Raw genomic sequence first — 23231 nt, 5'->3', positions numbered from 1 at the left:
AAAGAAATGCAGGATGGTATTTGACTAGAGCTGCAGCCTGACTATGATTGCTGTTCCTTGCTGGATACAATCTATTATAAACATTTATTGTACTTTCAATGACAAAAATACATTCTGTCTCACTGGCGTATAACACCATTACTTGCAGTTTACATCAAGAGCCCAAAGCTGGGTAGTTGATTAAGGGAATAAGTAAATCATACAATAAGTTATTATAACTGGAACAAGTGGAGAATTTTAAACTCACTTATCAGGAGAGATGAGCTGAGGTTGCGTTTGTACCAGGAGTATTGTTAATTCCATCAAACTTGTCATGGCAGCTTCTCGTACCCTGTTAATTGTGCAAAACAGTAAGTGATAGTGAGCTCGGAGTAATGTTTGCTCATTTTAGGCGAAATTGAGAAGTAATTTTTGTCAAATAATTAAAATGGACATAAATGCCACCCTTGAAAGGTCTAATGAGCTGGACCACCAAAACAGCTGGTACAAGTCTAAAAAGGTTAGCTAAAACAGCCCCACATGGAAGCTGTTTGATCAAGCTATCTTTTTTTGAACATTTAATTTTCTTAAGTTCTTTCCTACCCTGACAGAACTCAAAGAAAATAACAAGTGCAGAGAAGTATACCCAAACAGACTAAACAGAAGAGCTCTACTTGCTGCCATATGCTTAAAGATTGCTTAATATTTTCTTCTTTGTAGCATCTTTAAAAAAAAGTTTTGATGAGGTAGTATGGCAACAATGCAGCTGATGTTGTTTATATGGCCCTGTTAGCAAAATTGAAGCCTGTAGAATAATGGCGGGGGGGGGGGGGGGGGGGGGGGTGAGTAGCAGCATGGACGCAAAACTGGTTCATGGAACGGGAATGAGTGCTGTGGTGAAAAGTTATTTTGCAGCTAGGAGGGAGGGATTCTGTGGCATGCCCTTGAATTAAATACCAAGGTTGATGAGAAGCATTGAATGAAACATAGATCACAAAAATGGAGCAAAATGAGAAAACACAGCTAGTAGTCCCAATGGTCATTCAGATGCCATTGACTAAATCAAATAAATTCAAAATTCCGACCTTGTTTATCAAATGCAGGTACATACATTGCAGATGACATAAAACTTGTGCGAAACACAAAGAGTAATAAATATGCGGTAATAAACACTAATGATTCTATGAATTTACAGCAAAAACAAAAGCTCATTTAGCCAAAGACTAGGCTACTGTTAGTTTCTCAAATGGGTTTGCTTACTTCATCTCATCCTATCAATACAGTAGTCCTGCCGTACCCGTGGGGGATACATTCTAAGACCTACCGTGGAAGCTCGAAACCACAGATAGGAACAAACCCATTCATTTAAATGGGAAATGTACCTACCCAGCAGCTTCCTGGTCCCAGGTTCTGGAACATTTCCCATACTATGTTTGGGCCATGGTAAATCGCAGGTAACTGAAACCTCAGTAACCGGACCCACAGATAAAGGGGTTGCCCTGTATATCCCTCTATTCCTATCTTCCTGTACTTAGTTAGTGTCTCCTTAAGCATATCTATGATCTTCATCTTAACCACTTCAAGTGGTAAGCAAGTTCCTCATTTCTCTTTCAAAACTGAGTTTATCAGCAAGTGATTTTGGAATCTCCACAAGTGGAAATATCTTCTCTATATCCATGTTACCAAACCTCATCATAATTTGAAATACTGCTATCAGGTCAATTGAAAATCTAAGTCTCTAGGTATTTGGAAATATCAAGCAATTCTCTACTCCTTAAAATAATTCTTTTTCTTACAAGTTATCAGTTGGACAGAAAAGGTAGTTTAAAATCTATCACTGTCTGTCCATTTCCTCCCTTACCCTTCTGTTAGACATAGTCATTGAGCTTCTGGATTAGTGGTGCTAGAAGAGCACAGCAGTTCAGGCAGCATCCAAGTAGCTTCGAAATCGACGTTTCAGGCAAAAGCCCTTCATCAGGAATAAAGGCAGTGAGCCTGAAGCGTGGAGAGATAAGCTAGAGGAGGGTGGGGATAGGGAGAAAGTAGCATAGAGTACAATGGGTGAGTGGGGGAGGGGATGAAGGTGATAGGTCAAGGAGGAGAGGGTGGAGTGGATAGGTGGAAAAGGAGAGAGGCATTCATCAACTTCACCAACACATTCCACCCTGACCTTAAATTTACCTGGACCATCTCTGACACCGGCGGCACGGTGGCATAGTGGTTAGCACTGCTGCCTCACAGCACCAGAGATCCGGGTTCAATTCCCGCCTCGGGCAACTGTCTGTGTGGAGTTTGCACGTTCTCCCCATGTCTGCATGGGTTTCCTCCGGGTGCTCTGGTTTCCTCCCACAGTCCAAAGATGTGCAGGTCAGGTGAATTAGCCATGCTAAATTGCCCGTAGTGTTAGGTAAGGGGTAGATGTAGGGGTATGGGTGGGTTGCGCTTCGGTGGGGCGGTGTGGACTTGTTGGGCCGAAGGGCCTGTTTCCATACTGTAAGTAATCTAATCTAAAACCTCCCTCCCCTTCCTGAATGACCATCATCCATTAATGATGACCGGCTTGACACCGACATTTTTTACAAACCCACCGACTCCCACAGTACCTGGATTACACCTCTTCCCACCATACCTCTTGCAAAAATGCCATCCCGTATTCCCAATTCCTCCGCCTCCGCCGGATCTGCTCCCAGGAGGACCAGTTCTGCCACAGAACACACCAGATGGCCTCCTTCTTTAGAGACCGCAATTTCCCTTCCCACGTGGTTAAAGAGGCCCTCCAACGCATCTCGTCTACATCCCGCACCTCCGCCCTCAGACCCCACCCCTCCAACCGTAACAAGGACAGAACGCCCCTGGTGCTCACCTTCCACCCTACAAACCTTCGCATAAACCAAATCATCCGCTGACATTTCCGCCACCTCCAAACAGACCCCACTACCAGGGATATATTTCCCTCCCCACCCCTTTCCGCCTTCCGCAAAGACCGTCCCCTCTGCGACTACCTTGTCAGGTCCACGCCCCCTAACAACCCACCCTCCTGTCCTGGCACTTTCCCCTGCCACTGCAGGAACTGTAAAACCTGCGCCCACACCTCCTCCCTCACCTCTATCCAAGGCCCTAAAGGAGCCTTCCACATCCATCAAAGTTTTACTTGCACATCCACTAATATCATGTATTGTATCCGTTGCTCCCAATGCGGTCTCCTCTACATTGGGGAGACTGGGCGCCTCCTAGCAGAGCGCTTTAGGGAACATCTCCGGGACACCCGCACCAATCAACCACACCGCCCCGTGGCCCAACATTTCAACTCCCCCTCCCACTCTGCCGAGGACATGGAGGTCCTGGGCCTCCTTCACCGCCGTTCCCTCACTACCAGACGCCTGGAGGAAGAATGCCTCATCTTCCGCCTCGGAACACTTCAACCCCAGGGCATCAATGTGGACTTCAACAGTTTCCTCATTTCCCCTTCCCCCACCTCACCCTAGTTCTAAACTTCCAGCTCAGTAACTGTCCCCATAACTTGTCCGGACTTGTCCTACCTGCCTATCATCTTTTCCACCTATCCACTCCACCCTCTCCTCCTTGACCTATCACCTTCATCCCCTCCCCCACTCACCCATTGTACTCTATGCTACTTTCTCTCCACCCCCACCCTCCTCTAGCTTATCTCTCCACGCTTCAGGCTCACTGCCTTTATTCCTGATGAAGGGCTTTTGCCTGAAACGTCGATTTCGAAGCTACTTGGATGCTGCCTGAACTGCTGTACTCTTCCAGCACCACTAATCCAGAATGTGTCAACACAACAAACTGGTCACTGCCTATCCTATTTCTACCATTACTGGGTAAGATTGCTACACTTTGGTGATTGAATCCATCTTTAGGAACTAACAATGTAACCACTTTGATGGTTTTTATTCCTCCTGCCTATTGGTTAAAACTAAGACAGTGAACAGAGATGACAGGGTGGCATACATTGGTCACAGCATGTTCTATATTTGCATGTGCAAGTCTGTATCTTACAACATTGCGCGTAGCCTCAAGCTTGATGCAATTTAACTATCCTGAAACAACCTACAACTTAATGTAAGAAAAAGGAAAACTCTATTCATAAGGACAAAAAAGATCTTAATCTTGCATTTCAAATCTGAAACTATTCCATACATTCTGCTAAGATTGTAACACACAGAACAGATAGTGCTTCAACAACATCCAGCATCAGTTAAGATGATCATATTATTTTATAAAATTCAGTATCTTTGATCAAGTGCATAGAATTAGCCCAAGGACTATGCAGGCAGGTAAAATGCAAATCATGCCACTTGTTCCATTTCCATCATAACAGCGCCTGAAGGCTACTTCAACAAATCAGATAAAAAGCTGGTTTTATTGCATTCTCCAGAAGCTCCACCATATTATACCTATATACCTGGTGTTCAAAAATGCTTTGCAAAAGCAAGTTTTGTTATACTAGCATTTGCCTAGGCCACGGGGTTAATGCTGCAATCGCCTACAGCAGTTTAATTACGTCAAAATGGAAATACATTCATGTGGATAGGCTAGATGGAATTGTTCTCCTTACCGTGCAGAGATTAAGTAGAAATACAATGGAGATGTTCAAAATTCAGACAGGCTGACAGAATAAATAGGAAGAAACTAGTTCTTACTGGTAGAAAGACTGCTAAAGAGAGACAACAAGTTCAAGAAATTTGGCAAAAGATGGAGAGGTTTATTTTTAAAAAGAGCAGTGGTTTAAGATTATTTGGAATACACTGCCTAAAAGGATGGTGGAGCCGATTCAACTATAATTTTCAAAAAGGAAATGGATAAATACTTTTTAAAAATTTGCAAGGCTATGGAGAAAAAAATATGGAGTGGGATGAAACTGGGCTGCGCTTTCAGAGTCAGAACAAGCATGGCTTCCTCCGAAGGTATGTCATTGGACCCTACCACAAACTTTACTCCCTAGCCAAGACGGAGTGAAGAGACCATCTTGAAAGATAAGTTTATTTCTCCTGCTCTGAATCTTCACTTGCTAAAACATATGGTCAACTGTCATGGTCTAGATTTAGTTGAATATCAGCAAAGTCAGAAGGCACCAAAACAACAGGATGAGCAACTGGGATAGTGAGTTCTCAAGCAGCAGGAGTGGAATGCAGAGGAAACAGTCTTGTGAATAGCTTCAAAGCCTCTTGACAGGTGTGCACACATTTTGCTGGTGGTCACAACTTAATGAAATGCGCTCTGACACTATTGTCAACAATCATCATTGGCACCAACAAAACCTACATAAGATGGTAGCAGTCTGAGATTATTTTTCTACAAACTATTGCTACTTTAAATGGTGTAATTGTGATTTTGTGACTCTCCTCTTGTCCGTTGAATTCCAATCCTTTCCCTCCCCTCCCCGATTAACAACACTTTTGCCCGTACCCATATCCCGTCTCACTGTCCCTGCAGTGCAGTTGCCATTACACTGACTTTCAATTATCAAAATAGGGTCACCGCTGGATGAAGTTTGAGAAACTGGGAATACAGGTCTTCATAGCAATTTCTTTCCCCAGTTCCTACCTTAATTTCTCTTAATAACAAAAAACATCTCAAGTAACACCATTAGCTTAGATTTTTAAATGAAGTACTTAATGTGTCAAATAATTATTTTTACAGCTATTGTCTTTCTTATGTCCCAGTTACCATGGTATTATTACAGGAATGGGGTTTAAGGGACAAGTAGGATGTGATATAAATGGTACATTTTTCTGCTGAGCTGGCAACTTGCACCAACACGAAAGTGGAAGTTCTATCAAGCCTCAGAACTGAAAGAGAAGGGGAAGAATAAATGATGAAACTTACTGCAAGCATCTCTAGGATAGAATCCCTAGAGTGGGGAAGCAGGCCATTTGGCCCACTCAGTCCACACTGACCCACTGAAGACCATCCTACCCATGCCCCCAGCCTTATCCTTATAACCCTGCATTTCCCATGACTAATCCACCTAGCATGCACATCCCTGAACACTATGGAAAATTTAGCATAGCCAATCCAACTAACCTGCACATCTTTGGATTGTGGGAGGAAAACCATGTACACACTGGAAGAATGTGTAAACTCTGCACAAAGAGTCGCCCAACGCTGGAATCGAACCTGGTTCCCTGTCTGTGAGGTAGCAGTACTAATCACAGAGCACCGTGCTGCCCATGTCAAGCTAAAACCGGAGTTATTTCAGCCAGAATGTTCACAATTTTGTGCCATCGTTATAAGCATTATTTTTCGCTGCACATATTAATTGCCAGATGTTTGAAAGCAAGGTAGTCTTTGTGATGTGCAGAGTTGCACTTCAGGAACATGGGGAAATCTCAATGCAGCTGACTTGCTCAAGAAGTTGAAACTTCTGATACCCAGCATCTGGAGCTCTCCAAAAAGTCCCAACTCTAAATTAGAGCTGAAGAACTTCAGAAAGATCTGACTCACTTACCCTAATATATTTGGACAGGAAAAATTAGAGGGATTAAAACTTGCACCAACTCCTGGCTAACTATAAAACTGATTCCCTCACTCCAACTCACCAGTGACCACTCCCCTCAGCTACTCCAACCTCAATGTCATTCCATAACTGATTCCCCAGCCCAAACGCAACTCGTAAACCAGAAAATCTGGACCAATACAATAAATTTCACTCAAATAATGATTGGGTACTTTTATGATGTTTTACAAGTGAAAACTTTGTATAAAAATGAGAAGTTTAGATTAGATTAGATTAGATTAGATTACTTACAGTGTGGAAACAGGCCCTTTGGCCCAACAAGTCCACACCGCCCTGCCGAAGTGCAACCTACCCATACCCCTACATCTACCCCTTACCTAACACTACGGGCAATTTAGCATGGCCAATTCACCTGACCTGCACATCTTTGGACTGTGGGAGGAAACCGGAGCACCCGGAGGAAACCCATGCAGACATGGGGAGAATGTGCAAACTCCACACAGTCAGTCGCCTGAGGCGGGAATTGCTAAAGGAAATAATTAAATAAGGGATTTTTTCCTTTCCTCATTACATTATATGTAATTTACTGCTAATCAGATTGAATGAATGTGCTTCTTTACAAATGTTCAGCACCCTTACGCAAGAGTTTTGAAGGAGACTACCAATGTCACAATTCAGGCGTGGCACTAGATGTGGCACTATAATTATTGAAGTGCTGAGACAAGTTCATGCAGTACATTCAATTGTGAGTCACAATCTTACCTAAATGTGAAGTGTCAAACAGGCAAAGCTACACAACAGGAAGAAATGCAAGCTAGCTGCTGATGACACTGGACACACAACCCACAACACACACAACCACCACCACCCTCCCCCCCAAACCTCCCTGGGCTACATTAGTCAGAATATTAACAGCACAAGTAAAATTAATATTGTGACCACAAGAGCAGGTCAAAGACCAGGAATCCTGAGGTAAGTAGCTCACCTGACTCCCCAAAGCCTGCTTACCATCTAAAAGGTAAAAGTCAAGAATGTAATGGAATACTTTCTATTTGCCTGGATAAATTCAGTAAACATCCATAAACATTCAAAAAGATCAATAGCACCCAAAACAAAAAGCAACTCACTTAACTGGCACCCTATCACTGCCATTAATATTCACGATCCATGATCAGTATACAGTGATAGCAAATAATGCTTGCATAGCCTTACCCAGCATTCTTACTCATTACTCCAAGGCGTCATCCTTTATCACCTCAAAGGGCAAAAACAGCAGATACACCGAAATACAAACACTTGCAAGTTCCCTTCCTCAGGACATGCCATCTTGGCTTAGAACGATATTTCAAGTTCTTCACTACTGTTTGGTCAAAAACCTGGAGTTCCCTTCCTAATAACATTGCGAGGAGTTACACCAAATGTATTAGTTCAAGAAAGCAGCTCAACAATTACTTCAAGTGCAGTTAGGGATGGGTAACAAATGTTAGCTCAACAACTATCCAACAGATTTCAGTTCTTATTCAGCAAATAGTAGTTATGTTGGTGGCACATTTTGGTTCCTTGACCTCTCTCCTAGAATCTCTCAAGGAAAACAGGATAAAATTGTAGCTGTAAAAGCTGCTTCTTTTTTGAGTATTTTTGCTGTTGAATGTGACTTCCTTGAATTCCAGGAGCAGCAATGACTATTTTTATATGCTGTTGCATTGTTTTGGAATTTTGGGGAAAAAGAATCACAACTACGACACTTTTAAAAGGAGGAAGACAGACAAAAGGCAGCGACCACATGGTCAGTGTGTGTATGTGCAGAGACACAGAGAGAAAGAGAGAGAGAGAGAGAGACCTACACTGCTAACTGACACAGCAGTAAATCTGCATAGTTTCTGCCTTTGCTGTTTGAGTTCATGTATTTCTGGACATCAAAGCACATCTCAAAAATTACTAAACAGCAAAATTTACAGCTGACCTTAGAGGAACCTGTGTGGGAGAGCTCACAGCATAGGAACAGGCGAGTGCATAGTTTTTAGTGTGGAACCTTGCTGTGAATCTACAGTAGTGAGTTGGGTGGGTTCTTTCTTGAATATATGTTTTATTGAGATGTGTCTCATGATTAAATTTTAAAAATATAAACCATAAGTACTAAGTTAGCCTGGAGCACTGTTTTTTGGAGCAAAAAGATGGCTCTATTTTCTGGGTCTGGAGATTGTGAAGGAGCAAATATGGCCTTTAATGGAGTGACGTGCTCTTCCTATCAGATAGAGGAAGTTAGGAAGACTTTCCATGTTACTGATGATTATATTTGCAGGAAGTGTTTTTGGTTGTGAATCCCAACAGATCACATGGATCAGTTGGACTGACAGTTAGAGGCAATAAAGATTTTACAAGAGCAAGAGGGTGTGATGGGTGGCAGTTACAGGAATGGAGAAAAGCTGCAGATATAGCCAGGTAGGTGGGTGAACTCCAGGAAACGAAGGAGGGGTAGGCAGTAGTCTTCTGTGTTTATCCACATTTCAAACAAGTATACTGTTTAGGAAAATGTAGGGCATGGTGGATTCTCAGGGAGATGTAGCATGAACAGCCAAGTTTCTGGTATCAAGACAGGCTCTAATGTAATGAGAGGTATGTCAGATTTCAAGCGATTGACTGTGATAGGGGACTCTCTAGTCAGAAGCACAGACAGATGTTTCTGTAGCCAGCAGCGAAAAATCAGAATGGTGTATTGCCGCCCTGGTGCCAAGATCAAGGATATCTAGGAGAGGGTGCAGAATGTTCTCAAAGAGCAGAGGGACCAGCAGGAGGTCATTGTACACATTGGAATTCAGGACATAGGAAGGGAAAAGGAAGAATATAGACAGGCAGGAATTTTAAAAGGAGGCCCTCAAGGGTAGTAATATCTGAATTACTCCCAGTGCTAGCAGCTAGTGAGGGTAGGAATAAGAGGGTAGAACAGATGAATGGGTAGCTGAGGAGTTGATGCAAGGGAGAAGGATTCACATTTTTCAATCATTGGAACCTTTTCTGGGATACAAGCAGGATGGATTGCACATAACTTGGAAGGGCACTAATATACTGGTTGGGAGATTTGTTCAGGAGGATTTAAACTAGTACGGTGGGAGTGGTAGTTTTGGGGAGGGGGGCACAAAGTGAGGAAAGAAATCAATCTGAGACTGTGCAGTTGGGAAAAGGAGCGAGTCAAACAGTCAGGGCAGGCAGGAATAAAGCAGAGAACAAGGTAGGTGTGATAAATTAAACTGCATTTACTTCAATGCAAGAGGTCTCACAGGGAAGGCAGATGAACTCAGGGCATGGTTAGGAACATGGGACTGGGATATCATAGCAATTAGAGAAATCTAGCTCGGGGATGGACAGGACTGGCAGCTTAACATTCCAGGATACAAATGCTACAAGAAGGATAGAAAAGGGGACAAGAGAGGAGGGGGAGTGATGTTTTTGATAAGGGATAGCATTACTGATGTACTTAGGGAGGATATTCCTGGGAATACATCCAGGGAATTATTTGGGTGGAATTGAGAAATATTAAAGTGATGATCACCTAATTGGGATTATATTATAGACCCCCTAATAGTCAGCAGGAAATTGAGAAACAAATTTGTAAGGAGATTTCAGTTATCAGTAAGAATAATAGGGTGGTTATGGTAGGGGATTTTAACTTTTCAAACATAGACTGATACTGCCATAGTGTTAAGGGTTTAGATGGAGAGGAATTTGTTAAGTGTGTACAAGAAAAATTTCTGATTCAGTATGTGGATGTACCTAATAAAGAAGGTACAAAACTTGACCCATTCTTGGAACATAAGGCAGGGTAGATGACGGAGGTGTCAGTGGGGGATCCAGCGACTATAAATCTATTAATTTTAAAATAGTGATGAAAAAGGATATACCAGATCTAAAACTTGAAATTCGACATTGGAGAAAGGCTAACTTTGACGGTTTTAGGCAAGAATTTTCAAAAGCTGACTGGGGGCAGATGTTTTCAGGCAAAGGGACGGCTGGAAAATGGGAAACCATCAAAAATGAGGTAAGAGTCAGAGGCAGTGTATTAGGTTGTTAGGGTGAAAGGAAAGTTATATAGCCACAACACACTGCAGTACACCAGAACTGCAAAAAGAGGAAGAAGAACACCTATATAACGTATTCACCAGAAACGGATACCTGTGCAATTTCATCAACAGATGCCTAAGGGAAAGACAACGGAATGAGGACATGCCACAACCCAAAGGACTAGCCACACTACCATACATCAAAAAGATTTCTGAACTGACAGCCAGACTACTGTGACCACTAGGACTCATAACAGCACACAAACCAACAGCCACGCTCAGACAACAACTCACCAGGACGAAGGACCCGATATCCAGCTTGAGCAAAGCCAATGTAGTGTACAAAATCCCATGCAAGGACTGCACAACACACTACATGGGACAAACAGGAAGACAGCTAACGATCTGCACCCATGAACACCAACTAGCCACGAAACGACACGACCAGCTATCCTTAGTAGCCACACACTCAGATGACAAGCAACATGAGTTCGACTGGGACAACACTACTATTATAGGACAAGCCAAACAGAGAACAGCCAGGGAATTCCTAGAGGCATGGCACTCATCCACAGATTCACTCATCTACAGACCTGGACCCAACATACCAGCCACTGCAGTGGACAGCTCGAACTGACAACCGGAAGCGGTAGAGACAAATCACTATTAATGTCAGAGGAAACATCACAGAAGCGCTTCACAAGAGCTCCCAAGCACTGAGGATGTCATCTAGACAGGGGATGAAACGTCTGCAACACAAATTCCCAGCTCGGCGAACAGAACCACAACAACGAGCACCCGAGCTACAAATCTTCTCCCAAACTTTGTTTCAGTTATAAGGAGAGTTTTATTTTCTATTCATTCACAGGATGAGGGCATCGCTGAAGGGCAGTTAAGTGTAAACCGCATTGCTGTAGTTCTGGAGTCACATGTAGGCCAGACCACATAAGGATGGCAGTTATCTTTTCAAAGAACATTAGTGAACCAGGTGGGTTTTTCCTGACAATGTACAATGGCTTCTTAGTCATTATTAGACTCGTAAATTCAGATGTTTACTGAATTCAAATTTCACCATCTGCTACAGCAGGATTGGAACTGGGGTCCCCAGAACATTACCTGGGTCTCTGGATTAACAGTCCAACAATAATAACAGTCGGGCTTTACTTCCTTGAAGTCTGGACAAATTTGGATTGATTTCATTACAGTGGCGGAGGCTGAGGGGTGAGCTGATTGAAATATATAAAATTATGAGGGGCATGACAAGGTGGATAGTGGGAATCTTTTTTTCTGGGGTGGAAATGTCAAGTATTAGAGGCATTGGTTTAAAGTGAAAGGGGGAAAATTTAAAGGAGATAGGTGATGCAAGCATTTTTTCACAGAGAATGCCAGGTGCCTGGAACGCACTGCCAGGATGGGTGGTAAAAGCAGATACAGTAGTAACATTTAAGAGGCATTTAATCAGACCCATAAACAGGCAGGGAATAGAGGGATACTGACCATGTGCAGGAAAATGGAATTAGTACAGAATGACATCATGGTTTGTACAGACATGGTGGGGCGAAGGGCCTGTTCCTGTGCTCTGCTGTTCTATGTTCCATGTAGAGCTCAACATTTAATTAAAATCAGGTCATCCTAAAATTCCTGCCATAAACTCAGATTCCAGACTCCTCACCTGCCACTGACGTAGTGTGAACTACTCTGTTTGTAAAACTGGCATCTTGTATGATCCTGAACTAAACTTTTAAAATTTGAAATGGATGTGTGAGAGTGCTTTCAAGTGGACTGCTTCCTCATCTTTACTCCATTATCAGTTGCTGTACAACCAGTCCACGATATCCAGTTTACTTAAGCAGACTCAATCTGAAAAATAAACCTGTAAATTTTCTGGAGGGAACATTTATATGAAGCTATCTAAAACAAAGTCACCCACAGCTGAGAAAGCAACACAGCTAATTCTACAACACAATACAAAATTTGACCACAATTAAGCACAAATCCTAACAGTGCTAAGTTTTAGTTGTACCCAGTTCAAAGTAAATGAATGAATATCACCCAATTAGTGTCATTAATAACTATTAAAAATATCATTTTAGTTTTGAGTGGTTATTCAACGTTATTCAAAAGTGCTGTGTGAGAAAACTGAATAGTTTCTTATCATATTAAGTTAAAAAGGAATACAAAAAGCTGAATCTAGAGTTTATCTTGACATTAAAATTCATTAAGAATGTATTCAAATAACAAATAACAAAGCAGTTTCCTGCTAACAACCTGTTTTTATTTGGTTTCCTTTGACAGGGAAAAACAAATCTAGTCATTCAATTTACATGTGCAATATAAAATTTATGTTGAGGGGGATATGGTCAAGTGCTGGCAAATGGGACTAGATTAGGTTAGGATATCTGGTCAGCATGGACAAGTTGGACCGAAAGGTCTGTTTGTGTTCTGTACATCTCTATGACTCTATGATGGGATTTGAGAAATAAAGCGTTTTCTCCAAAACAGAGAAGGGTATGGAGTGGTGCTGGGGGAGGGGTGCAGGCATGAAAACTAATGCTGTCAATCCTTGTGCTAATTTGTTGTCATATTTTTGGTGATTTTGCTCAAAAGGTTAGAAGCAACCCACCTGGTACAGATTATTGGCCAGTTAAGCTCGTAAACAAACTGCTTATCAGCTCAAAGATGAGTTCGGAATTTTCAAGGGAAACATGAGAAATGGAAAAATAAGATTCAAAGGAGGAGGCAATATCATGGGAAGCTGTTCAGGGTCTGCACCATTTAATTAGATAGCCTATAAAAGGATGCATATCTGAGAGGGGCAGCTATTCATTAGCACATGGGTGCCAATGATGAGCAGCCAGATATGTAGTCTGTGCACATTTGATCTCTATCTGAGTTCAGAACCTTCCAGGGTTTGAGAACCATCAAAGGGGAATTCCACGAAGCATTGTGAATACAGCTGGCTGCAAGCAAAGCAACAGCTGAACTTGCGATAGTGTGAGGTACGGTACTCAGAATTGTGCTTGAGTGGCAACAAAGGCCAACATCTTCAGAAACCAATGCAGAGCTCAGGAAAATGGAAGGCAGAGGAGAGGAGGGAGGGTAAGGAAGACAAAGAAGGCCATACTTTCAGTTTCAAGCCAAAGATATCTTTGCATCATCTTTAGCCTTAGGCAAGGTTCCAGAGGCTGGAGAATGGTCAGTGTTGTTCTGTTGTACTGTTTAAGAAGAGAAACAGAGAAAATCCAGGTAATTACAGGTTGCTGAGCCTGACGTCAATGGTGGGAAAGCTGTTGGAGAAGATACAAATGGCAAGGTAATCCCCTTTTGGCGATACTGATCAAAGATTTAATTTTGGCCAGGAATTACAGAATTCATTCCTCTTCTATGTATGATGCCATGAAATTTACATGTAAATTGTACAAATTTTATAAGATGTGATTATGTCTTTCCACTTAACCTGAATGGGGCCATAGACAGTTAGCAATTTGCAATGCCTTGATGGTAACTGGCTGTCCTCCTGAGGAGACTTGGTCACATAACTGTGACAGTGTGGAACCCAACTGTTTTTTTATAAACTATACAATTTATGAAAATACAGACAGTTAATGGATCAGTAGTGTTCCATACCACATCTACTGAGGAAAAGATTCCATAAGTTGTTCATTATACAAAGCCCAGCACTGGAGAAGAAAGAAACAAGCTTCTGGCCTGTAAAAAGCTGCCACCAATATGCATTTTTGTATTCTGCAAGTAAATAAAGACTCTATTTGACAAAACAATGAAGCATAAGCCGGAGCAAAACTTCCTCAGAAGACCTTTAAAAGGGAATTTTAAAGGGAGGAAAACTGCCTACAAGTTCTCAATTGCTTGCTAGCCAATAAACCCACACCACAAAGGAATGCCAGGCAACTAACAGCAACTTCAGACTTCTGGACTCCACCTTTAAAAGCACAGTATTTGATAAAGATAGAACAACTGTGTTTTCAGAGTTTAAGTCATTACTGATTAAATAATCTCTATCGGCTCAGGTTTTACATCATCTTGTATGTTCATAAATGTGCTTGCAGTGTGAGATACATCCCAGTCCCACACCCACCCAGCCCACCACATCCAAGAGAATATGAAATAAACAGTACTTGTGGTTTAGCTTTACCACAGTGATGGGGATCAGTCAGCTGAACAGCTGGCTTGTGATGCAAGTAAGAGCAACAGAGCAGGTCCAATTCCTGCACTGGCTGAAGTCACAATGAAGACCCTGCCTTCTCAATCCTGCCCCTTGCCAGAGATGTACTGACCTTCAGATTAAACATACTAGCAGTCATCACTCTCTAATATTAGAACAGCCCTTTGGTCCTTGGAACTGTGTTAATTGTACTTACACAATGCTGTAGTGCTTACAAGATCAGAGCCAACAGACAGAGGGAATGAGGGAAATATGTTCCCACTGTAAATTAAAACCAGAGGAATATTAAATAACAATGAGCTTACAGACAGGTGGTGAAAACAGGGATTGAGATTTGTTTTAAAACTCGCAATACATCGTTATTATAATGTGATCTGTAGAATCCTGAAGTGATATTTACTGATGCCAATTAAGAGAAAAGCTTGCAAATTTGAAGTGAATATTTGAAATAAAACATGTTCTATTTCATGTTACTTTCCATGTGTGAACCTGGCATTCACATGCAAGCACAGAACTATGAAAGCCCATTCACAACGAATTCCTGAAATTTATCTCAGATTTGAAGCAGGTTAGGATATTCACCTTCTCTTTCTCTGAAATATTTGTGCTGTGAAATGAAATTCCTATTTCATTCAAGTGCAATTATACTCCTATACTTTATAACTCATGGAAAATTATCACATGTTTGCCAAGAATGAGAATAAGAAGGCACAAATAATTGGCAAAAGCAGCAATGCGACATGGGGACAACTTTTCACACAAATGGTTAAGATCTGAAATGTCCTGCCTCAGAGTTACAGAATGGCATGTTCAATCAAAAGTGAATTGATTTATAATCTGAAAAGGAGAAATGAGCAGAGTTACAGCGAGAGGGCTGGGATTGGCACTAGCTGCATTGCTCATTCAGGAAGCTGGCATGGGCAAATGACCTCATATTCTGTAACAGTTCCTATTCTGATTATGGTGAACATGGAAACATGGGAAAAGGAACACCTCCATCTGACAAGTACACATTAGTTTAGTTTCATTTCATGTGTACGACAGCTTGCGTTCCTCAAATGCCTCCTGTTGAACAAGTTAACATCAATCCCTCCTCCAAGTTTATTTAATTACTCATCTATTCCAGTACTCAACATTTATCTTAGAGTTGATAAACAGCTAAGTCATAAACAACAAAGAGAACATTTGGAATTCTCAAGTAAGTGGCAAATTTATGAACACAAAGCTGAAAGTCTGCAAATATAAGGCTGAGGGCATCCAAACCTTTCAGTTAAATCAGATTTCCCACACTTTCAGTTGAAACATTCAGAACACTGGACAAGAAAGGAATATATGCAACATATATCTTTATAATTTCGGCAAATTTGAGTCTATTAAGTGGCTCAGCAGTCACTTCACAAATAGTTTTGTTCTAGCACAGATATGTTTCATCATATTAAGATATCCATTATTTATGGAAATATTCATCTGAAAGAAAAGGTGAAATTTTTTAAAAATTTAATTTGGTCGCCACGTACTCTTTGCAGGTTGATGAATCAGACTGAACTACGTGGTGTTCTAGGTGTTAGAATGTAGAATATAAGCAGGAGTTGAAATTTGTTACAAATTCCTATACCTACCATGCTCCAATGTCTCCTCGACTGTCAGTAGTATAGTCATTCAAACAATCTAAAAGACTATTGTAGATCTGGGATACGTTACTTCGGCAGATGACTTGATCACATGGCCCACCTTCATGCACCCCTACAGTTTTACAGACTCTGCATCAAAACATTAGAAAACCAGATCAGAAAATGACCTAACAACTAAAAGTTTAGTTTAACAATGAGTTGCATTTTGTTCAGACATTTAAGAGTCTTATAGTTTTGTAAATTCTTTGTTATCTTTCATCTTTGATAGCTCTACAGCCCATCCACCACACAGAAGCAGGAGTAAGCAGATCCAAATGCTGTTTTGGGCAGACCACCAGAAGGAAAGACATCAGGTTCGGTATAACTCTCCCTCTATTTTCTATTGCTACATATCAGAGTGTTTAAGTCGCAATATAACTCAGTCCTACAATCATAAAGTATGTGACAAAAACATTTACAATATTGAAGAATACATTCTTAAGTTATTTGGGATCTGTTAACTTGTCAAAATTTTAAGCTCCACTTTTGCATCATGCTTCCAAGAATTAAATGAACCTGAAATCTTCTTAAAGATCAGTAAATTATTTAACTGGTTTACTTCCTCCAAACAAATTAAGTAATTTTAGGGAATATCTCAATAGTCTCAATGTGAGAATAAATTACAATTTAATATACTGAAGGAAAAAATGCTAATAATACTCAGCAGGTCTGGCAGCATCTGAAGAGACAGAGAAAGAATTTCAGGTCAATGACTCTTCATCAGATGAAACAGTCCAGCCTGAAACCATTAACTCTACCTCCATCCTGAGGTGCTGAAAACACACCTGCTGAATCTTTCTAGCATTCTCCTTTGTTTCAAAATTTTAGCATCTGTACCCATTCACTTGTGGCACATATTATTACACTGATGTGAATAAACTGTAATTCTCCATACTGAGCAATGGCTTTCAGTGCATCCCTCCTCGCTTCTGCAAAGGTGGTATCTTTCACTGTGATCCAGGTAACTCTCTGTAGACCTTCTAACACCTGCAATCATCCAAATACAAATTAGGAATATTCATAACTTTAACATATCATGTCACCAGTCAGATTAGTTTGATTACTTAGGTCAATTTTAAACACTGTACATGAATAAAGGGATAAAATAAGCAGATTTTGAATTCAATACAAATCTGGAATTAAGAGTCTAATGATGACCAGAAAACCATTATCAATTGTCAGAAGACCCCACCTGGTTCACTAATGCTTTTTAGGGAAGGAAATCTGCTGTTCTTATCTGGTCTAGGCTATGTGTGGTTCCGGACCAAAAGCAATGTCGCTGACTCCTCCCTTCCTCGACATCTCCCTTTCCATTTCTGGTGATAGACTGGCCATTAGTATCCACTTTAAACCCACCAATTCCCACAGCTACCTGGACGATACATCCTTGCACCCTGTTTCCTGTAAATACTCCATTCCATTGTCTCAGTTTGTCCGTCTCCATCGCATACGTTCTGATGAGGTCAACTTCAACAACAGAGCCTCCGAAACGTCCACCTACTTCCTCACCCGAGGATTACCCAGCTCCACTGACGACAGGGCTCTCAACAGGGTCCAACCCATCTCCCACACTTCCACCCTCACGCCTTCTCTTCCCTCCTGCAACAGCGACAGGGTTTCCCTTGTCCTTACTTACTCTCCCACCAGCATCCATATCCAGAAGATCATCAGCCATTATTTCGTCCATCTCCAGCGAGATGTCACCACCAGGCACATGTTCCCCTCCCCTCCCTTGTCCACCTTCTACAGGGACTGTTCCCCTCCCATAGCCCCATAACACCTTTCCCTGCAACGCAGAAGGTGGATTACCTGTTCATTTACCTCCTCCCTCTTCAGTATCAAAGGGACCAAACAAACCTTCCAGGTGAGGCAGCACTTCACCTGCACTTCTCACAATCTTGCCTACTGCATTCGCTGCTCACAATGTGGTCTCCTCTACATTGGGTAAACAAAGTGTAGATTGGGTGACTGCTTCGCAAAAAAGACGCCACCCTTCCAGTTGCCTGTCACTTCAACACAACACCCTGTTTCCTGGCCAATATCTCTTTCACAGGCTTGCTACAGTGCTCCAGCGAAGCTCAGCACAAGGCGGAAGAACTGCACCTCATTTTCCACTTAAAAAACCCTGCAGCCCTCCAGACTCAATACTGAGTTCAATAACTTTAGAGCTTGAATTCCTCTATGCCCTCGCCCAATACTACCCAAGCCAGACCTTGTTATCACATCATCAGCCATTACACAATAGACATTGTTAGCCACTAACCGTCTCCGTTAACACCTATTCATTTTTCCTGCCAGATTGTTAACGACTCCTTTGTCTGTCCAACTGCTCTTCTCTCTCTTTGGACTCGATCCCTACTCATCATTTGCTCCTTAGCCCTCCCCCCACATGATCTTCTGCATATAAACTGACACTTTCCTAACTACAATCAGTTCCAAGGGTCATCGGCCTGAAATATTAACTTTGATTTCTCTGCACAGATGCCAGTAGACCTGCTGAGCTTTTCCAGCAATTTCTAATTTTATGGCTGACTCTTAACTGTCCTCTGAGTAATAAGAGAGGGGCAAGAAACGCTAGCCCAGCCAGCAACACCCTCTGAATTTTGTTGAAGAGACAATGAAAATATATAACATTCAGCATTGTGTATACTCAAAACTGAACCCTCATTCATTGGCTTAATGTAGTTGTTTAGTTAACAGGTTTTGAGAAGATTTGTAGCTCAGCTTAAGGGTCTTGAAGTAGGTTTGCTCACTGAGCTGGAAGGTTCATTTTTAGATGTTTCGTCACCACACTAGGTAACATCTTCAGTAAGTCTCCAGACAAAGCACTGTTGATGACTTCTGCTTTCTACTTATATGTTTGGGTTTCTTTGGGTTGGTGATGTCATTTCCGGTTCTTTTTCTTGGGGTGGGGGGAGGGGGGGTGGTTGCTAAATTGGGACCAAGTCAATGTGTTTAAGTTTCGGTGGAATGCCATGCTTCTTAGAATTCTCATGCATGACACATCTTGCTGTTCCACCATCATGATCCATCACCATCAGTTGCTGTTAACTTTAGCCATGTGTTGCTCTCAAATTCGTTTCTGAATTCTCTACGCTTGATCACTTCCTTCCAACCATTTTGTTAAATTCAAATCCGTCTACTTTTACCTTGCCAATTTCATCTTCCTCATCTCCCTTGTTTTTTTGCCATGTTCACTATCTATGTCCCTTTCTTCCTGATGATAATGTACTAAGAGTCATCCTTCACCTTGTCAGGAACAAGATAAAGTTGCAAAGTTTTATAGAGTCATAGAGATGTACAGCATGGAAACAGACCCTTCGGTCCAACCAGTCCATGCCGACCAGATATCCCAACCTAATCTAGTCCCACCTGCCAGCACCCGGCCCACATCCCTCCAAACCCTTCCTATTCATAAACCCATCCAAATGCCTGTTGAATGTTGCAATTGTACCAGCCTCCTCCACGTCCTCTGGCAGCTCATTCCATACACGTACCACCCTCTTTGTGAAAAGGTTGCCCCTTAGGTCTCTTTTATATCTTCCCCTCTCACCCTAAACCTATGCCGTCTAGTTCTGGACTCCCTGACCCCAGGGAAAAGACTTTGCCTATTTACCCGATCCATGCCAGTCATAATTTTGTAAACCTCTATAAGATCACCCCTCAGCCTCTGACGCTCCAAAGAAAACAGCCCCAGCCTGTTCAGCCTCTCCCTATAGCCCAAATCCTCCAACCCCGCCAACATCCTTGTAAATCTTTTCTGAACCCTTTCAAGTTTCACAACATCTTTCCGATAGGAAGGAGACCAGAACTGCATGCAATATTCCAACAGTGGCCTAACCCATGTGCTGTACAGCCACAACATGGCCTCCCAACTCTTGTACTCAATACTCTGACCAATAAAGGAAAGCATACCAAACGCTTTCTTCACTATCCTATCTATCTGCGACTCCACTTTCAAGGAGCTGCACTCCAAGGTCTCTTTGTTGAGCAACACTCCCTAGGACCTTACCATTAGTGTATATGTCCTGCTAAGATTAGCTTTCCCAAAATGCAGCACCTCACATTTATCTGAACTAAACTCCATCTGGTCAAGATCCTGTTGTAATCTGAGGTAACCCTCTTCGTTGTCCACTACACCTCCAATTTTGGTGTCATCTGCAAACTTACTAACTGTACCTCTTATGCTCGCATCCAAATCATTTATGTAAATGACAAAAAGTAGAGGATCCAGCACCGATCCTTGTGGCACTCCACTGGTCACAGGGCACCAGTCTGAAAAACAACTCTCCACCACCACCCTCTGTCTTCTACCTTTGAGCCAGTTCTGTATACAAATGGCTAGTTCTCCCTGTATTCCATGAGATCTAACCTTGCTAGTCAGTCTCTTATGGGGAACCTTGTCGAACGCCTTACTGAAGTCCATATAGATCACATCTACTGCTCTGCCTTCATCAATCCTCGTTGTTACTTCCTCAAAAAACTCAATCAAGTTTGTCAGACATGATTTCCCATGCACAAAGCCATGTTGACTATCCCTAATCAGTCCTTGCCTTAAACAGTGGCACCATGTTTGCTAACCTCCAGTCTTCCGGCACCTCACTGGTGACTACCGATGATACAAATATCTCAGCAAGAGGCTTAGCAATCACTTCTCTAGCTTCCCACAGAGTTCTCGGGTACTGGGGATTTATCCACCTTTAACCGTTTCAAGACATCCAGCACTTCCCCCTCTGTAATATGAAAATTTTGCAAGATGTCACCATCTATTTCCCTACAGTCTATATCTTCCATGTCCTTTTCCACAGTAAATACTGATGCAAAATACTCATTTAGTATCTCCCCAATTTTCTGCAGCTCCACACAAAGGCCGCCTTGCTGATTTTTGAGGGGCCCTATTCTCTCCCTAGTTACCCTTTTGTCCTTAATGTATTTGTAAAAATCCTTTGGATTCTCCTTAATTCTATTTGCCAAAGCTATCTCATGTCCCCGTTTTGCCCTCCTGACTTCCCTCTTATGTATACTCCTACTTTCTTTTTACTCTTCTAAGGATTCACTCGATCTATCCTATCTGTACCTGACATATGCTTCCTTTTTTTAAACCAAACCCTCAATTTCTTTAGTCATCCAGCATTCCCTATACCAACCAGCCTTTCCTTTCACCCTGACAGGACTTTTTTTGGATTCTTGTTATCTCATTTCTGAAGGCTTCCCATTTTCCAGCCGTCCCTTTAACTGCGAACATCAGCCCCCAATCAGCTTTCGAACGTTCTTGCCTAATACCGTCAAAATTGGCCTTTCTCCAATTTAGAACTTCAACTTTTAGATCTGGTCTATCCTTTTCCATCACTGTTTTAAAACGAATAGAATTATGGTCGCTGGCCCCAAAGTGCTCCCCACTGACACCTCAGTCACCTGCCCTGCCTTATTTCCCAAGAGTAGGTCAAGTTTTGTACCTTCTCTACATCCACATACTGAATCAGAAAATTGTATGCAGTTAATAAACTCCTCTCCATCTAAACCTTTAGCACTATGGCAGCCCCAGTCTACGTTGGGAAAGTTAAAATGCCCTACCATAACCACCCTATTATTCTTAAAGATAGCTGAGATCTCCTTACAAGTTTGTTTCTCAATTTCCCACTGACTATTAGGGGGCTATAATACAATCCCAATAAGGTGATCATCCCTTTCTTATTTCTCAGTTCCACCCAAATAACTTTCCTGGATGTATTTCTGGGAATATCCTCCCTCAGCACAGCTGTAATGCTATCCCTTATCAAAAACGCCCCTCGTCCTCCTCTCTTGCCTCCCTTTCTATCCTTCCTGTAGCATTTGTTGTTGATTATAGTTTCTTCCATTGCTTTTTGCATCAATTATCTTAAATTGAATGAACTAATCTTAACATTATCTTAACCTTTTCCCCTACATAATTAAAGAGCTATTTCTGTCCAAAATGGATATACATTTAAAGCATTTATTCAGGTTCAAATATACTGGGATGCAGCGCAGTCACCAAACCATCGCTTAACTACTCTAGCAAGTAGCCATGTCTGTTCTAACTCCAGTTTATGTAAGAGTCAAGACAGTACATGTTTGAATCAGGTGGAATGATGCCACTACATACCTGGGCATAACTTGTTAAAGCATTGATTGGTCAAATTATTTTCAGAAGAAAACACTTTTGGAAAATTTTAAAGCTGTGTTAAATTACCACCATACAAATTTATTAAATCATTATACTATTGTAGCAAATAAATTCTTAAAAAACACTACTGATCACATGATTAAAAACACTTCAAATCTTCGTAGTCACAAGGTCTGCTCAAGACAGAAATGTAATATTTTGAAAACCAGTGTACATACATTACACTTTGTAAAAAGCTTTATTGATTACTTGCTACTTTAAAAATATAAATATCTTTAACCTTACCTGGTGGAGTTTACCGTTGAGCATAAATTTAGGAAGTGCACCCAAAGCCAAAGAATATCCACAGCGAGTCATTTCTTCAGAACGTTGAAGCTCTGAAATATATTTGTCCACTAGCTTATCTAAAGATAATGTAAAATTAGGAAAACAAAAGATCAAAAACTTGCCACCTTACTTAAATTGTCACGTGTGACTTTATAACAGAAATATTACTATATACCATTCAAAGGCAACAACCTACCCTAACACAATGTTACAATGGAACTCCAGGCCGAATATGAATGGTGTTTGGAATGGGAATTACCATTGCAGCTGCAAAGGCTAAGGGGAAATAGAGTAGATGTTTTATACTTACTTAGGTTGGAATAGGGAAAGTCTATTTGCTCTGCTATGGGAGACAGTGTAAATGAATTATTAACTTAAAACACAAAAA

At 41.6% G+C, this 23231-nt stretch overlaps 1 protein-coding gene and 1 long non-coding RNA gene across 3 annotated transcripts in view; one reads left to right on the top strand and one right to left on the bottom strand.

Moving 5' to 3' along the window:
• tbcd (tubulin folding cofactor D) overlaps positions 1–23231 on the bottom strand; it is a 282112-nt gene that overhangs the window by 49282 nt on the left and 209599 nt on the right. For both annotated transcript variants that reach the window (XM_072558324.1, XM_072558323.1), the window contains exons 27-30: positions 22802–22920; positions 17267–17358; positions 16321–16461; positions 248–331 (exon numbers count right to left, since the gene is read on the bottom strand). In XM_072558324.1, coding sequence (XP_072414425.1) covers positions 248–331; positions 16321–16461; positions 17267–17358; positions 22802–22920 — 436 coding nt within the window. The remainder of the gene's footprint in view (positions 1–247; positions 332–16320; positions 16462–17266; positions 17359–22801; positions 22921–23231) is intronic.
• The window catches only part of LOC140463882 (uncharacterized), a 37151-nt gene continuing 17612 nt past the window's right edge, over positions 3693–23231 (top strand). The window contains exons 1-2 of the long non-coding RNA XR_011954799.1: positions 3693–3821; positions 16601–16685. This is a non-coding gene — a long non-coding RNA (uncharacterized lncRNA). The remainder of the gene's footprint in view (positions 3822–16600; positions 16686–23231) is intronic.

This window comes from Chiloscyllium punctatum, chromosome 39 (genome assembly GCF_047496795.1).
Source record: "Chiloscyllium punctatum isolate Juve2018m chromosome 39, sChiPun1.3, whole genome shotgun sequence".
Classification (NCBI taxonomy): Eukaryota; Metazoa; Chordata; class Chondrichthyes; order Orectolobiformes; family Hemiscylliidae; genus Chiloscyllium; species Chiloscyllium punctatum.
Note: the sequence above shows the minus strand (reverse complement) of the source record. Positions and strands in the feature narration are given on the sequence as shown.